The following is an 18796-nucleotide window of genomic DNA, read 5'->3' on the forward strand; positions in this document are numbered from 1 at the left end:
GGACCGTGACACCAGGGAATTTCAAAGGTGGAGGAATCACAAAGAGACAAAGGTCTTGATAAGGGGCCTTGCAAGTTTCCACCTCTTGCTTTCTCTTTGGTCTGCAGGCTGAAGGTTCCTCATCCCTGATCTCTTGCCTCCACTGACTACTGGCAGCATCTCTCCAGGGTACCCGACAGTCTTTCCCAGCCCTGCCTGCAGATGTCTGGGATTAAGCTAGTGACGTTTTGAATGCAAAGCATGTGCCTCTGCCACTGAGCCACTTGGTTAATATTACAAATAGATTAAAATTTCTCTTGCATGTCGAGGTCCCCCAGGCCACCCCTAAATAAATCACAATTCACACACAATTTTTGTTTAAGATTTTTAGCATAATTTTGGCCACAGCTTTATTAAATTGCATAAATGTGAGTGGTTGCTTAGGCATTGGTTCTGACTATCTGTCCCCTGCCCCGAGACAGAACTGACTTCTGGATTCCAGTGAAAGCCAGTCAGGGAAAATGATATTGGGGAATGAACGGAATTCCCTTTCTGCAGCAGCATTGGAGGGACAGGCACAGCCAATCCATGCCCCTCCACCAACCAATTCATAAAACCAATGCCTAACTGCAACCTTACAAGTTGTGATGATTTGCTACGCAGTAGGCAAAAACCAAATGGCACTAGCCAATCAGCCAGCTGGACAAAATTCCTACCAGGCCCCTGCCCGAAAGGCAGATGACCCCATGACAGGCATAGCAAGGTCAACGCAATAGCCCTAGATTAGGGAGGGTGGGCGGGCGATCCGATGCACACAGCAAAAGAGCCCAGTCAGTGCTGCGTGACTTGGGATAAAGTTAAAAAAAGGGGGGGAAAGAAAAAGAAAATTTAGAATTTTGAAGCACTGGAGAATTATAAAGTAAAATGTGTAATTTTCCAGAAAGTTCCACTGCCCACCTCACCCTGGTCTGAGGTTGACTTCTTTGAAGCTCATTTTCCTTCAGCAGACAGTAGCCTAACAGCATTTATAACCAGTCTCAATTGGTGGATTTCTCACCAGACTATGTGTTCCATCTAGTGTCAGCTCACAGACAGTATTATTTTATTTACTTATTCCAGTGCTTATCTTTCCTCAACACTACATAATGAGATTAAGGGAAGAGCAGGGCAAATGGCAGTAAGTTTAATTTCCACCCTCCAAACAATTTCTGTCCACTAAAGTGAGATGCCATCAATGGAAAAAAATGCCACTGTTGGACCTTTGGGTAACATATAGGTGTAAAGCCGTGACATTTTAATTGTTCATTTAGAAAATAAAACACTACGCATTGTATTATTATCATTAAACGGTCTATTTTGCTATTGTGGTCAATTTGTTATGTGCGATGCGTAATCTTCCATACGTGAAGCTGAAACATTTATACAATCTTCAAAAATATTTTTCCGCAGTAGGAACTTCACCCCAGAATGTGGTGGGGTACTACATTTTAGGTTGCCGCTTTTGTGATGTTGCTTCAGCGTGTTTTCTTAGTAGCGGCTAGAATTTCAGGGAACGGGTTGATTAGAATTTCAGTCCTCTGAACTTTGAAGGGGACCTTTCCTTGTCCATGTGGCCAGAGCAGAACTGGAGCAGCAATGTTCTCTGAAGTTCACACACCTATGAGTGAGCAGTGTGTGTGTGTGTGTGAGAGAGAGAGAGAGAGAGAGAGAGAGAGAGGGAGAGGGAGAGAGGGAGAGAGAGAGAGGGAGAGAGAGAGACCCACACACGTGCGCACGCAAATGTGCACATCTAGCATACTGATTGGTGGCTTGCCTCTGTGATACGTACATGCCATGCCAGGCACAATGGATTTCCTCCCTTTTTGTGCGCGTGGACTCTTGGTGCTACTGCCGAATCGGCACAGAGAAGGGTTGCCTTGGTGATGTCCCCGAGGTTAAGGTCACTTTCCATTTTCAAAGACGGCTAAGGTGGTGATGTGATAGCTTTGAGTGATATTTGTAGGAGTGGTGAAAAGGGAGCTGCTGACAGGGTTGTGCTCCCATTTCTCCTCCTCCCTGGGAGAGGCACGGTTTCTCTAACAAGGTTTTTTTCCCTGTTCTTTTCAAAGCATTTTGATCCCAGTGCAAATTAAATTACAAGCTTAAACACTCTTTGCATTTAATCACAGAGTAGGAGCTAGATCTGCTTTTCTTCTACCTGCATGGCACCCTTGTAGTTTCCACCTAGTTCCTGGGGAGTAGAGGGCAGCTCCAGGGGAAGAAAAACTATTCTGTGGGGGCCTAATAATGAGTTGTATGCATAGAGAATCTTAGCATCTCTGTGGATGTGATCAAAACTTGGGTGGTACAATATGGTTAGCAAAGCAGAAGCTGATGACTATTACAGAATTCGTTGCAAATTCTGCAAAATCCCAACCATATTGGGCTTTAAAACGTGTTTATAGCTCTCCTGATTGCTAGAGCAACCATAAAATATGGGAGCAAGTTTTACCTTGAAGTTCGTTTATATAATCACAATGGGACTGTCTGTGGTGGCGATGTCAGTGCCCAGGACTGCCTCAGTTACATGTCACCAACTCTCGTGGTTCCATACTAAGTACAGTGGTACCTCAGGTTAAGTACTTAATTCGTTCCGAAGGTCCGTTCTTAACCTGAAACTGTTCTTAACCTGAAGCACCACTTTAGCTAATGGGGCCTCCTACTGCTGCCGCGCCACCAGAGCACGATTTCTGTTCTCATCCTGAAGCAAAGTTCTTAACCCGAGGTAATATTTCTGAAGCACTATTTCTGGTTTAGCAGAGTCTGTTGTAACCTGAAACGTATGTAACCCGAGGTACCACTGTACCTCCAAATTCTCCCTGCTTTTCCTTTTTCTAGCCTTATCTGTCCAGAGCTGGTTTATAAAACACTCTTGAGAAAATAATAAAGGTTTTTGTCATTTGCCCTTTTTTGGCATTGTAAGCAATCTAGTAGATACTTTGAATCGACTCAGGAGTTTGACACTACCTTTCTTCCTTGAGCCCCTTTTCCAAAAAAATTCCAGGTAAATATTGTAGATGAATTAGTCCCCGATCCTTAACACATGTGCACATAGTTGGAAAACAAAATGAAAATTCTACCCAAATCTCCTCATTTTGAGACCAGACGAATGCAGGCAAATGAGTACATTTAATTTGTGCATATCTGGGTTTACTGACTAAGCGATCTGGCTTTTTAATGCAGAATTCAAATGCATAAATACAAAAGTAGACACGACATTATAATTTGGTTAGCTTTTGCCCCTCGCTGCCCCAGAGTTAATTTTTGCACATTTTCCATACACATTCTCTTTTTCATCCTTCATCCTTGGTTTGTTTGCTCATGTTAACAATAATGAATGTTTATAGTTGCATATCTACCATATCTACACTGGGGGAAAAAGTGATCAGATTGTGCCATTCAATAGGACTGGGATAGATCTGGGATCATGACATTACCAGATTTTAGCTTCTGTTTGCTGATGAAATTAGCCAGATTTCTAACTGTGAACGAGTGCAGCGGTGCAAATTTGCTGGGGGAGGGGGATGGAGAAAAGAAAAGAAAGAAAAAGGCTGACAAAGTGAAGGACGAAGGGCAGGCTATGGCCAGGAAAAAGGACAATGAGAGACTTCTGTCCAGACAAATGGCTCAAAAGCTTGCACCTCTTTAATGAGGTCTTTTACAGACAAGTTTTCTATAAAGAATGGCTGCATGTAAATGCCCTCCAAGCTCACAAGGACTTGTCTGAAGGAAAACAAGAGCACTAGAGGCACTATTGAACTGAAGGCAGAGTAGAGCCATTTGTGAATGTGGTGAGAGGCCTTCTGCGGTAATTTAAAGCTCTTAGTGCATGTTCATTTCACTGAAAGAACAAAGGGCAAAATCGGTGAGTTGGCCGGTGGCATATATCTTTGTGTTGGATGCTGGTTTTCGTTCAACGGCACAATAATCAAATACACGAGCAAAAGGCTTGTCTGTGCTAATGTGCAAATCCTGCAACCTTGCTGTGTTCATACAAGCAAGAATTTGCTGAGTCTGTGATGCTTCATCACTACCAATTCAACAATATGAACTCGGCCATTTCATCGCGTTGACCTCTGATTCACACACCCAGACCGCCCCCCACCTCTCTCTGGAGGGCCAGAGCTCCTTCATATCTGGTTTAGAGTGTTATCCAAAGGCCCACAACTCGCAGGCTTAACATACAGAATAAGAGAACAAGAAAAACATACGTTTAAAGAAGATTAGAAAACATTTATTGAATATATGGGAAATAATTGTGTACAGCTGAAAACGCTGGCAGCATTAAGATCAACAGTGTAAATAAGTTTTGATGGATGTAATAATGGAATACTGAACGGTATGGTTTTTGTAAAATATGCAGGGGTTTATGAAATGAAAAATGAGCCAAGGAAAGAGAAGAAGGGAAGTCATTTATATCTTAAGGATGTAAAATGAGTATCTTAAACTGTAAAACGAAAAATGGAATAAAAATGAGATGCAGTAGTCCCTCGGTTTTCAAGTGTGTCGGAAGCCGAACATTTTGGTTTTCGAACACCAAAAACCCGAAAGTAATTGCTTCAGTTTTTGAATGCGCCTCAGAAGTCTAACGGCTTCTGCTGGGTGTTTTTCAATTTTTCTAATATGAACTTGCAGCCAGCCCTTTGTGCCTTGGCTTTAAAACGTTTCAGAAGTCGAACTGTCTTTTGGAACAGATTACGTTCGAGAACCGAGGTACCACTGTATGCAATAGAGTGTCATCCAAAGTCTGCGAACAGTGCAGTTATAGCGTGAGATGCAAATGGAACTCATAACCCACCTACTTTCAGCAGCCAGAAACACCATAACCAGACACTGGAGAGACCTGTCAGGAGTAAGCATGGACCAATGGTACCAAATATTATGGGAAACAGCCTTAGTAGAAAAATTAACCAATATACTGAAACTGACATGGGGACAAACAGAAGAAGACGCCTTCACCCCGGTGTGGCTACCCTTTATCACATACACAGCCCAACAAGACAATGGCAAAAATCCACCAACAGCATACGAATCAATATGGTTAACCTGATTCAAAAACACCCACCCACCCCACTCACACACAAAAACAAAGATCACCACAGCCAATCACAAACAAAGAACCACACCCTAGGCCAACCCCAACCTCTCTCACTACCAAAGGGACACAAGTGAATAGCAGAGAACCGGCATAAGCAACACTGACACAAAACCTCACATATATAAAGTATAATAGAAACATCATCACCTGACACTACCCCCACTCACCTTTTCCCCCCTCCACCTCTTTCCCCCTTTTCATCCTAATGTCTCAACAAATGAAACTGATCTGTAGAAACTGTTACAGTGGTACCTCAGATTAAGTACTTAATTCGTTCCAGAGGTCCGTTCTTAAGCTGAAACTGTTCTTAACCTGAAGCACCACTTTAGCTAATGGGGCCTCCCGCTGCTGCTGCTGCACCGCCGGAGAACGATTTCTGTTCTCATCCTGAAGCAAAGTTCTTAACCCGAGGTTCTATTTCTGGGCTAGCGGAGTCTGTAACCTGAAGCGTATGTAACCTGAAGCGTATGTAACCCGAGGTACCGCTGTACTTGGAAAGAGAGAGAGAGAAAGAGACATTGCACATACTTTTGTAAACCAAGAAAATATTTATTAAAAATACATTATACATAATAAATAAATGAATGAATTGTTCCTGTAGAGCACAATTTTTCACCCACTGTGAACCCCAATGTAGGCAGCTCAATTTGAACATAACACTAGGCGTCCCTTCTACATCTCCAGTGTCGTTGTGAGGAGGTAATTTGTGGCTTCCATCTTAGATTAGGTGCAGTTTAGCATGTCATCTGAGCACTAAACTGAGGTTAATCGTAACTGTGGTTAGTGAAAACTTACCCGTCTCACAAACTGTGGTTTGAAGGTGGTTTGTTTCTATCGGCGGTAGGTAGTATTCGCCACGGTTTGTCCAGGTTTGAGTGACATGGCCGGCTGTGGTTGATCAAAAGCAGATACAGATGCTTCCAAACTCCTTCGGATGACCACATCGGAGGGAGAAGCAAGGAACGCACAAGCCTAGAGGAAAGCTAGTTTCATTCCCAAACCAGCCCATTGTGTGATAGAGGAGAAAAATAAGCAACTAACCTCTGCTTTTGTTCTATAGCTCACAATGGAGAGGATTCAGACTTGGGTGTGGCAAAAGTTGAGCACCTGATGTCCCAGTGCAGATGGACCTGTTACTTCTGAAGTATTAAATTAGAAAGGGCTCACAGAGTGGTGTTTTTTGGGGGTGGGTTAAATATTTTTTGCATGCATGCAATCTGGTCATAACAACATTGCCATTATCTATATTGAAAGCATGGCTGATGTGCTTGAAAGTGTCAGCCTTTTAAGTCCTCAAATTCTGTGTTGTCTCACTTCTCTGGAACGTTTCCTGTTCCCACATTTTCCTAGCTGTGATCATCCTATCATTTGTGTGTTCCTTTTCACTGCAGAGACACTGAACCAAGCGTCTCCTTCTGTAAAGCTGGAAGAGGTTATTCATTTAGCAGAGCTCTGCATTGAAGTCCTACAGCAGAATGAAGAGCACCATTCAGAGGTGAGGATAACGGCATTAGCTGTACTATAATGCTCAATAGCCACCGTCTATGGCCTCGGTGTGAAGCAATTCTGTCAAAAAACATTACAGCGAAATCCTGTGACATATGTTAAAGGCAATTCACATTTGCAGAGCTGTAATAGTTTTGAAGGTTATGAAAAGTGAAGTGAAATAAAACCCGACTTGGGTTTTCTCTTGAATAAGCTTCAGGTTTCAACATTAAAAATAAATAAATATAAACAGCAGATAAAGCAGAAGGGAAAGGGAGAGATGCGTCTAGTCGTCAGTCCCGAAATCTCACAGAGTGCATAGTGCGAATGATCCAATTTCCCATCTCTTGACTAAAATAAATAGCAGAAGAGAAAGAGGAAGGCCCTTATGAATGACACTAGATTTAAAAGTTAGAAGGGAGAGGCACGTTTAGTATTGCTGTAAGCTAACCAACAACACAGTCCCATTTAATCTGTCTTTTCCTTTTAAAAAAGTGGGTTCAGTCCATGAGGAAGCTCTGTTAAATGAATGAACATGCATTCTGCTCACAGGCAAGTCCTATTTGTTTTGGGGAAGCAAATGTTGGAGACATCCCTAAATAACTTCCACTGAAGCCACGCGGTACCAGTGATGTTTCAAGAATTAAGAGTTCCCTTTATTTTACAAAATGAACAAATATATTTCATACACTTGCATTAATATTGTTGTTATTAAGCGTGTTAAAAGTTTGATCAACTAGCTTACAAAGATGCTTGGAAGTTCATATTTTTTGAAATAAAAACCTTTTGTATTTTTTTTCCTGGGAAATCATACAAAGTGGTAAACTAAGATATGGTGTCTATAAATATGATCATTCAAAACATCTGTTTTTATCTCACACTGTCGATTCTAGATTTTAGCTTACATCTGTCATGTGTGAACTTGTTATGGATATTTTATTTTATACTGAAGAAACAGCTGCTTCAATAATTTGAAAAGCACTCCCAAGAGGGATTATTCTTCACTAGTATTACCACTGCGTTACTCTGTAAATAATTACTTAATAAAATGTATATGTGGGTTTTGTCTTCTGAAAATATGCATTAAAGTGAAACTTTTTTTAAAGTGTCATAGGAAATGTCAGAACTTACATCCTTATTATTATTATTTTGTCCTTAAATTGCAATTTTAGTACATAGTTCTGGAAATAATTTTACATACAGGCATACATTTTATAATCCTGATGAATATTGTCTTTTTGAAAAATATTCATTATATCTCTCTCCAAATATTAATAACTGAAAATAACTTGATACTATTAAAGACAGTACAGATCTCATATCATTGTAGAAAAAGAGAACCTGTAATCTGCTGGCTTCAAACCCGTGTTTAACCATTTTAACTTTTTCCCCCCACAACACTACCAAAATTTTGGATTTCCTCAGGGAAAAGAGGTATGTAGCTCATCCCAACCAAGGCAGGACATTTTTTTTCATGGTTCCATGCATGGAATTGTTAACCACTTTCAAACATGTCGCATCAACTCTGTTTATTGATGGTTTCCTTTCCCCATATTTATCTTCCTTCTAAAATCCATCATATTGGTATCTTCTCTTTCCTCCGTGTGGTTCTGCCTTTAAGTTTCACCTCTCTCGTGGAGCCATCAAACAACTTTGAGCAGGACTGGAGAACATTTGACCCTCCAGATGTTGCTGGACTGTAACTCCCATCGTCTTTGATCACTGGCCTGTTGGCTCGACCTGATGGACATTGGAGTCCAGCAACATCTAGAGGACCAAATCTTCCCCCAGACCTGTCCTTTAAAAGACACATCAGTAAAATCAAACTAATGAATCCATCACTGGGTTGTGAACACAAAGACGGTAAAATGTGCATGGTATGTTTGGAGCTTTTCAGGGCCTAGACTCAAGTAGGTTGGTATCCTGTAGCCTGTATCCTATAAGGTAAAAGGACCCCTGACCGTCAGGTCCAGTTGCGGACAACTCTAGGGTTGTGGCACTCATCTCGCTTTACTGGCCAAGGGAGCCGGCGTACAGCATAACTAAGCCGCTTCTGGCAAACCACGGAAACACCGTTTACCTTCCTGCCGGAGTGGTACCTATTTATCTACTTGCACTTTGACATGCTTTCGAACTGCTAGGTGGGCAGGAGCTGGGACCGAGCAACGGGAGCTCACCCCGTCGCGGGGATTCGAACCGCCGACCTTCTGATCGGCAAGCCCTAGGCTCTGTGGTTTAGACCACAGTCCCACCCACGTCCCATATGTATATGTATCCCATATAGAACACTCAAACCTACCTAGAGCCAGGAGATCCATGAAGGCTTCCAACGTGGCTGCAATTGTCCACCAAGCAGGATAAGGGAATCTGAAAAGAATCTCATCTAGCAGGAGGCAACCCATGTCACGGATGGTCCCCCAGGGAGAAGCTGCAGAGAAGGGATAGATGCCGTGTGTCACTTCAGTCTTGAGCAGAGAGTCAGCAAATTGGAGCCACTGCTGAGTATTGTTCTGTCGACTGTGTAGCAAGTGCTACCATATAGTATAATACACATTTTAAACAATAGCCTGGAAAAAAAGAAATCAGCCTTTAATCTCATACAATGACATTTCTCTCTCTCTTCCTCTCAGAGTGCATGTGATAAATCACTAATTGCATTCATTTTGGTGTCTTGTTATATGGAACAACGTTGTGTCTATGATATTTGTCTGTCTAGTTTAACCACTTTATTCATAGGCATCAGTGGGTCAAGAGAATTTTTCCAATACAATTGAATTCCCTCCCCCCCACACACTATATTGTTTCTCTGCAAGGATATATAGAGATGGGAAAGAAATTGACTGGTTTCCTGGGCTGCATTGTATGTTGCTTTAAGTACATGCTCGAAATGAGATATTTAGTAACGAAAGCAAAGCAAGATTGGGGAGAAGATTATATAAAGGGAAATCTTTTAATGCCTTTTTCTCCCAGTTTCAGCTTTTGAGCTAATTAATTAGATGGTTATTTATATAGTTTGATGTTCTTCCTCTTAATTGATTTGATTTTTGCAGTATTTTTATCTGAGATTTCTAGTTAGAGGAAGGAAGAATCTGACCTCTGGTTTTCACATAGGCACCGGTTATACTTTTTGATGCAACCAATTACCATTTTCTTCAGTAACAGGTAGAGAATGGTCCGGTCATTGTAAGAGCTAACCGATCTTGGAAAATACTTTTTCAGCTGTCAACAATATTCCCTTTCTAGCTGCAGCCATTAAACCCATGCCAAAAATTACCAAAGTCATAAAAGAGTCAAGGATATGAGTGACACCTATGTGGACATTTTTAGTATCTCAGTGCTTCGTTACTCTTAAGAGTCCTGATTTATTAGCAGATATGTCTAAGTACCTGTGGCTATCATTCATATCTACTGTAGTCACAATGATATGTTACTTCTAATAACTACCGTTAAGGAATTCCTTATCAGTCATCTACAATGTTGTTGTTTCAGGGGGGGAAACGCCACAATGTTGTATATTAATATTTTGTAATTATCCAGGGGAGCATATATCTCTGTAGCTGATACCGGTGAAGTATGCAAATGGTACATAGGAATATAAGAATCTGCCATTTACCAAATCGGACCATTAATCAGTCACAAAAGATCAGTCGGTAGAGCAGGAGACTCTTACTCTCTCATATATATATATATATATATATATTTGCTTTCGTAGATTTTCACGGGTACAGGAATGCAGGTTTTGGTGTCTTCGGGTGTCTTCCCGTGTAAGAGTTGGGGTGTCTAGGCGACGTTTCGACGAGGTCTCACTCGTCATCTTCAGGCTGGTGCTTTCGGCTTCTTGTTACTGGAACAGAGCAGGATCTCAGTGTTTGAGTTCCTATAAATACTGTTGAGGGGGTGTGGTGTATAGCCTCCAACGTTCTGGGCAGAGAGGAAGTTCCCAGGTTAGTGTGCCTTTTCTTCTTTTGTTCCTTAATTACTTGAGGGATATCTTGAGTGATTTCTTGAGTGATATTCTGAGTACCGCTTAGGTGGGTCATTAAGTGTGGATTAGTTGCTAAAGCTTTCGTGTCTTGACCTCTTGAGCTTGTGAAGAGTTTTTCTGAGAAGATGGCTGTACTGCCCTTAGTTGTGCTCTGGCTTGGCTTCGTGTATAGGGGCGAGCTGTGGTTTTGTGCCCTGTGCCAGCCAGATCTGTGTAGGGATTGCAGGGGGGTGCAGCATCCGGAGGTGCCACTATGGTTTGGCTACTGGATGGTGTCTGTAATTTATCTGTGGAGAGGGTCTGGGTTTGGGTCTGGTGTGGTTGATTGGTGATGGCGTTCTGTGTGCCTCTGGTTCTGGTGTCGGTTTTTGTGGGGAGGGCTAATTTCCAGATGTCTGGCAGGCGGGACGTGTCGTCACGCTTGTTCATGTTGTGAGGGTGTTTCTCTATCTCGATGGCTTCCATGATTATTCTCTTGTGGTGATGTTCCATGTTAAAGAGCAATTTGGAATCTGCAAAATTAATTTCGTGTCCTGTTTCTTTCATGTGTTGGAAAAGAGAGGAAGTTTTTTCTTCTTTTTTGACGGCATTCTTGTGTTCTGCGATACGTGCATTTATTCGTCTGTTTGTTTGTCCAATGTACGTGGCTGGGCAGACTTTGCAGGGTATTTCATAGACCCCTTGGTTTTCCAACTGGATTTTATCTTTGGGGTTTCTGAGGATATTGGCTATTTTTTGGTTGGTGCAAAAGGCTGTTTTGATATTGTGTTTATGGAGGATTTTGCTAATTTTATCTGTAGTGCCCTTGATATAAGGAAGGAGGGCCATGCCATTGTTTTCTTCTGTGTCTTGGTTTTTGGGGGGTGTTTCTTTTTGGATTAGCTTCGTAACCCTGTTTTGCTGGTATCCATTGGCGATTAACACATTAGAGAGATTCTGTGATTCTGGACAAACAAACAGACGAATAAATGCACGTATCGCAGAACACAAGAATGCCGTCAAAAAAGAAGAAAAAACTTCCTCTCTTTTCCAACACATGAAAGAAACAGGACACGAAATTAATTTTGCAGATTCCAAATTGCTCTTTAACATGGAACATCACCACAAGAGAATAATCATGGAAGCCATCGAGATAGAGAAACACCCTCACAACATGAACAAGCGTGACGACACGTCCCGCCTGCCAGACATCTGGAAATTAGCCCTCCCCACAAAAACCGACACCAGAACCAGAGGCACACAGAACGCCATCACCAATCAACCACACCAGACCCAAACCCAGACCCTCTCCACAGATAAATTACAGACACCATCCAGTAGCCAAACCATAGTGGCACCTCCGGATGCTGCACCCCCCTGCAATCCCTACACAGATCTGGCTGGCACAGGGCACAAAACCACAGCTCGCCCCTATACACGAAGCCAAGCCAGAGCACAACTAAGGGCAGTACAGCCATCTTCTCAGAAAAACTCTTCACAAGCTCAAGAGGTCAAGACACGAAAGCTTTAGCAACTAATCCACACTTAATGACCCACCTAAGCGGTACTCAGAATATCACTCAAGAAATCACTCAAGATATCCCTCAAGTAATTAAGGAACAAAAGAAGAAAAGGCACACTAACCTGGGAACTTCCTCTCTGCCCAGAACGTTGGAGGCTATACACCACACCCCCTCAACAGTATTTATAGGAACTCAAACACTGAGATCCTGCTCTGTTCCAGTAACAAGAAGCCGAAAGCACCAGCCTGAAGATGACGAGTGAGACCTCGTCGAAACGTCGCCTAGACACCCCAACTCTTACACGGGAAGACACCCGAAGACACCAAAACCTGCATATATATATATATATATATATATATATATATATATATATATATATATATATATTTGCTTTCGTAGGCCTAGACACCCCAACTCTTACACGGGAAGACACCCGAAGACACCAAAACCTGCATATATATATATATATATATATATATATATATATATATATAAATTTTTATTGAATTTACATTATTTTTACCATAATTACAATCCGTTAGAATCATAATGTCACCTACAGTATAGCCTTGCTCAAACTGAGCCTCGACTTCACCCCCTCCGACTGCTTGGCTTTCATAAATATTCACTTACAACTTAGCATTTCTAAATCAACCTACAGTGGTACCTCAGGTTACAGATGCTTCAGGTTACAAACACTTCAGGTTACAGACTCTGCTAACCCAGAAATAGTACCTCGGGTTAAGAACTGTGCCTCAGGATGAGAACAAAAATCGTGTGGCGAAAGCGCAGCAGCAGCAGGAGGCCCCATTAGCTAAAGTGGTGCTTCAGGTTAAGAACAGTTTCAGGTTAAGAACAGACCTCCAGAACGAATTAAGTACATAACCAGAGGTACCACTGTATTTACCTTCTTTCATGCTTATAAAATTTACCTTAATAATTGTACAGAGGTTCCAATAATTAACATTACAAAATATTTTAACTCAAACCTGCAAACGTTCTCAAATGTTTACAGTGTTCTCTCATCTATTGTACAAATTTACTCCAGTCCTTTTCAAACAGCTTGTCGCGTTGGTTTCGTATCTTCCCCGTCAGCTTCGCCAGTTCTGCATATTCCATCATTTTAATCTGCCATTCTTCCAATGTTGGAAGTTCCTGCTGCTTCCATTTCTGGGCTAAAAGTATCCTCTTGGCTGTGGTAGCATACATAAATAAATTTATGTCTTTTGGGGGGATTTCTTCTCCAATTATACCCGACAAAAACGCCTCTGGTTTTTTAATAAAGGTATTTTTTAAAAACTTTTCCAGTTCATTGTATATCATATCCCAGTAGGCTTTAACCTTAGTACAGGTCCACCACATATGGAAGAAATTCCCCTCCTTTTCCTTACATTTCCAACATTGTTTTTATTATCTAAACTTCACTGTCATTAGTTCTTTCAGTAATCCATTACATATATTTCAAATCCTGCCCACAACTTCATGTATGGGTAATACTTTGGTACAGGCATAGGCAAACTCGGCCCTCCAGATGTTTTGGGACTACAACTCCCATCACCCCTGACCACTGGTCCTGTTAGCTAGGGATGATGGGAGTTGTAGTCCCAAAACATCTGGAGGGCCACATTTGCCTATGCCTCCTTTGATAGATAATCCATCAATGTTCTCCATTTCTCCTTTATCATTATGTCCTCTTAGTTGGGCAGTTAATTTCACCATTTCAGCATAGTCCATCAGTTTCATAAGCTGTTACTCATAATGCTTTTAACCAATGAAACATTTCTGCCCTCAATGAAATATACCGTATTTTTCCGTGTATTAGATGCCCCCATTTATATGACAACCCCTATTTGGGGGGACTAAATTTAAAGAAAATGCCATGCCGCTGCAGGACACGTTCCCTAGAGTGTGCGCCTTCAGCATGGCATGGGGGGGAGTTGCGTGCCCGCCAACCAGATGGCTGGCGGTCCACAGCTTCCCCGCCACACCACTATCCGTGTATAGGACGACCCCAGTTTTTTGACACGATTTTTGAGTCAAAAAACCTCATCTAATACATGGGAAAATATGGTATGCGCTCTTCCTTCTTCACATAAGTAATATACAACGCAGAATATGACTTTCCTTAATGCCGTCTTTTCCCCCTAAGCAGAGTGTACACAACTTGCCATTGCTTCATGAAAATGCACGTTAGTGTGTTTCATCGTATTTTGTGTGTGTGTGTGGAATTTTGATTTATTTTCCTACTCCCTTTTAATTAAAATTGTGTCTCACTTGTGATGCAGGCCTTTGCTTGGTGGCCAGATTTGCTGGCTGAACATGGGGAAAAATTTTGGTCTCTGTTTACGGTTGACATGGATTCCGCACTGGAAGCACAGCCACAGGACTCCTGGGATACTTTTCCTCTTTTCCAGTTGCTTAACAACTTCCTACGAAATGACCGTAAGCTTTTTTTTAACAGTTTAGTTCTATCATAACATCAATTGCAGCTATGAATTATTTTGCCTTTCGAGTGTTCAGAGCTGGCCCAGATCGTGTAAATCTATGTAAACATATGTATTTCATTTAACCCTAGCCTTTTCACATTTGTGAAAGTTGTGACCCTGTGTGCTGGTACATGGGAGTAAGCCCTGGTGGACTCAATGGACTTCCTTTAGAGTAAACATGCATAGGCGTGGGCTGCAAGACAGCTGTCAGCCAATTATGTATATACTAAATTAGATATCAGGACACAGCCGTTATATTAAATTAGCAAAAGCTAATAAGATATCTGTGCAGAGTGGCTCTAACAGTTTTCTTGCCGAACGGGGTATCATAATTCCTGGGACATCCCCTGTTAGAGAATCATGCTCTGGTTCTGCTATGTGCTGCAAAACAGATGCATGTGAGCTGCAGAAAGGCTAAAAATCTCTTCTTGCCCTAGAAATTCAGAATTGAATACAGTGGTACGTCTGTTTTCAAATGTTTCTGTTGACTAACGTTTCAAAACTCGAAAGCCATAAACCTGGATGTAAATGCTTTGATTTCAAACACTTTTTGGAAGTCGAACACGCTGTGTGGGTTCTGTTTTGAGTTTCCCTATTGTATTGAGTTTTCTGTGTTGGGTTTTCAGAACTCAAACGGTCTTCTGGAATGGATTACGTTCGAAAACCGATGTACCACTGTGTTCCACAGGAGAAATTTTAGCAGGCAGATCTCCTTGGCATAAAAATGAAGCCTATGTCTCTCTCGTGCATATTTCCATGTTGCACTTCACAACGTTTCATTTCAAAATCTTTACTTATATAGGCGCCGCCCCTTACCCGGTGGGGGTTACGTTTCTGGCCCCCGCGTGCGTAAGTGAAATCGCCTGAAGTGGGGAGCACCCTCTAAACACCCCTTAAATGCTCTCTCTGCCGCACGCTCCTAATCTAGACCAAAAATAGTGCACTAAAAGTATCCACAACTAGAATTGAAGCTCTGGGGCTGGCGGGAGGCTGAAGGATGTGCCGGAGAGCAGCAGCAGCTGTACAACTTCTGCACATCAGCTGTTAGGCGGGGAGGCTGAGCAGCAGAAACAATCCCTACTGCACCGCCAATCTCTTCTGGGCTTCCTCTGCCCTCACTGACGTCCACAAGGACTCTCCAGCTTTCTCCAGCCATTTCCGGCTTCAATTTGAATTATTTTAATTTTTTTTTTCCTTTATCAAATTATCCTCTAATGGTGTTGTTTTATTTGCTGGTCACCTGAATGATATAGTGATAGAGACTGATTTTCACATCTGACTTAGAATTTACTTCCTGCAGCCAATATCTGTATTGCAAGTACGGTAAATTGAAAAGGGTTCCTTTTATTTTGGAATGGTATCTGAAAACAGGGCATGCTGAGATAATGTATTTTATGGAGAATCAAGGGGAGATAAACGTTGGTTTCTTTGAAACAAAAATGTAGATATGTGGGTTGATTTTTTTTTTTGCATTTTAGAACATAGTTCAAGATGGAATGCAACCATTTAGGGTTCCTGTCCTTTATTGTGAATGGTTGCATTTAATACCGCATTTTGCGCCCCATAAGATGCTCCGGCCCATAAGACGCACCTAGTTTTTTGGGGGGGAAATAAAGAAAAAAAAATTTATTTCCCCCCCCCCCCCAGGTGCGGGGCTGGAAGAACCAGGTCGGGGAACAGTGGGAAGGCACGCTCTGCCTCCCCGCTGTCCCCCGAGCTTGTGGGGCTGGCGATGGGGAGAAGTGCACCAGTCCCGGGAGGGCAGGCAGCTCTGTGCCGCCATCCCGAGCGGGGCGGGACTTAGCGCCCCGCTCGGGATGGCGGCGTAGACCTGCCTGCAGTCCCGCGACGGCAGGCAGCTCTGTGCCGCCATCCCGAGCGGGGCGGGACTTAGCGCCCCACTCGGGATGGCGGCGCAGAGCTGCGCTGGTCCCAGGACCGCAGGCAGCTCTGCAGGGCCACCGGGAGTGGGGCGGAGCTTCTCCCCCGGCTCCCGGTGGCCGGGCAGAGCTGCGCTGGTCCCAGGACCGCAGGCAGCTCTGCGCGGCCACCGGGAGCGGGGCGGAGCTTCGCCCCCGGCTCCCGGTGGCTGGGCAGAGCTGCGCTGGTCCCAGGACCGCAGGCAGCTCTGCGCGGCCCCCGGGAGCGGGGTCGGAGCTTCTCCCCCGGCTCCCAGTGGCCGCGCAGAGCTGCGCTGGTCCCGGGATTGCAGGCAGCTCTACGCAACCCTCGGAGCCGGTCTCCCGAGGGTTGCGCAGAGCTTCCTGAAGCCTGGAGAGCGAGAGGGGTCGGTACGCACCGACCCCCTCGCTCTCCAGGCTTCAGCGAAAGCCTGCATTCGCCCCATAAGACGCAGGCACATTTCCCCTTCATTTTTGGAGGGGAAAAAGTGCGTCTTATGGGGCGAAAAATACGGTAATTTAATAATGAATAAGTGATAAAATAATTCCGCATGATTTTTCATGGACCATTGACCAACCAGTACTGATCATCTCACAGACTCTCCAGAAATGGATAACTGGAAGGCTTGGATTTACATTCTTCCCCCCCCCCATCAGTCAATTAAATATGTAATTACTTCAAATAATTATGGGGGGAAGCTTTCAAGGGAGGAAGACAATTCATTTAAACGACAGAAAATGCGTTTTCATTATGAAGTAATTATGAACAACGTTATGAAGCGCTACTGAGGGAACTCAAAGCACTGGCATTTTAAAAGACCTAATAGCCCTGATATGTTGGGGAGGGGTGAGTTAATAGCAAGAAAAAGCAGATTTGGGAAGCGTTTTTTAACATTTGTGTGTCATTTTCCACCCTTGTTCTAACTGTGAGACATAGAGAACCTGATCTTTCTGGCAAGGAGAACCATTTGGGAATCCCATTTATGCCACCTGAAAGCTTTTGTGAGTTGTAAATAAGATAGCTAGGGGGGGGGGGGAATTATAGAAAATAATTCATTTTTTCCATCAGCAAACCCGCTAGTTCCTAGTAACCCTTCTGTCTCTAGAAATGCAAGCAGATTACAAATAATTATTCTATAAGGAATTGATTCCTAGATAAAATACACTATTCTATGTAGTTTGTCTGTAATACACAGACTTTTCACAGAGTTAGCCTATTAAGACCATCGGACAGAATACCCTATGCTTGTGGGACTGGTGTCACAAAGAATCTTCATGTAACGACTAATAAATATTTGTGGCTGAACTGCTAGGTATAAATCTATTGCTGAAGACGTCCAACTCTTTAAAAAGAGCCCCACATAAATTTTTAAAAATGGACACCCCCCCCCGAAAAAAAAAACCTCGAGCGTGTTCTCGTGAGGATAAAAAGGCTAGTGTTAGTAATTAACAAGGAGAGTGAAGTGGAGTCAAATTAGCCATAATAGAGCCCATAGTGACTGTTAAAGTTACCTCTCATTATCAAAAAGCTCATTAGGAAATGAAGAGGTGGAAATCCCACTGGGTTATTCTCTCGGTGAGGCCAGTATCAGAGATGATTTTTTCGGGTTTCTTTTGAAATGCAGAACTGTTAGGTCCCCATATTGTAGGTGAAGTTAATCTTCAGCCTTTGAAACGTGAAGGGTTGACACCTGCATGTTGTACTATCTCAAGAGCTTTCCGTCAACTCAAAATCTGTGAAACTGCAGATGGTTTCCAGATACACCCGATATGAGTACCCTGCCAACATTTTAAGTATTATTTTAACCTTTTGATTATTTAATGAAACAGATGTAGTGTTGTTATCACATGTATATAACCACAGTGCCATATTAGAAATTCCTCGGATGAGAAGCTAATTCATTTCCCGTGGAATTGCAACCTTTTGATAGGTGGCCCTCTCTTTCAAATAATGCAGAAAGAAAACCTTGAATTGCTTCCGTCTTCTATACCACATGATTCTTCTCTATATACTGACTTCATCCCTAGTACCTAAAATGCCATCATTTCTAAGATAGCTTCAGAAGACTGTTTGTGCTTACTGCATGTGTGTATATTTACCTAATGGGTTAGAGGCCAATATATCAATGAAAGTTTGTCGGGCTCAATTTGCTCAATTTGAAGGATTGTGATGGTTTTATAAGATATACACTGAAATTAGATGAAATAATTTGGAAGGTATGCCCTTGACTTCAGTAAAAAGCCATATTTGACTAAAGGTCAAGTACTTAAGATCTACCACTATGTAGAAACTCAAGTTTGAATGAAGGTCAAGCATTAAA

General features: G+C 42.6%; 1 protein-coding gene across 16 annotated transcripts in view; it reads left to right on the forward strand.

Annotated features, from left to right (window-relative positions):
* The window catches only part of CADPS2 (calcium dependent secretion activator 2), a 368776-nt gene that overhangs the window by 284033 nt on the left and 65947 nt on the right, over positions 1-18796 (forward strand). For all 16 annotated transcript variants that reach the window (XM_083463298.1, XM_083463307.1, XM_083463306.1 and 13 more), the window contains 2 exons: positions 6508-6611; positions 14374-14530. In XM_083463298.1, the coding sequence (XP_083319424.1) occupies positions 6508-6611; positions 14374-14530 (261 nt within the window). The remainder of the gene's footprint in view (positions 1-6507; positions 6612-14373; positions 14531-18796) is intronic.

This window comes from Podarcis liolepis (assembly GCF_965112155.1).
Source record: "Podarcis liolepis genome assembly, chromosome: 10".
Classification (NCBI taxonomy): domain Eukaryota; kingdom Metazoa; phylum Chordata; class Lepidosauria; order Squamata; family Lacertidae; genus Podarcis; species Podarcis liolepis.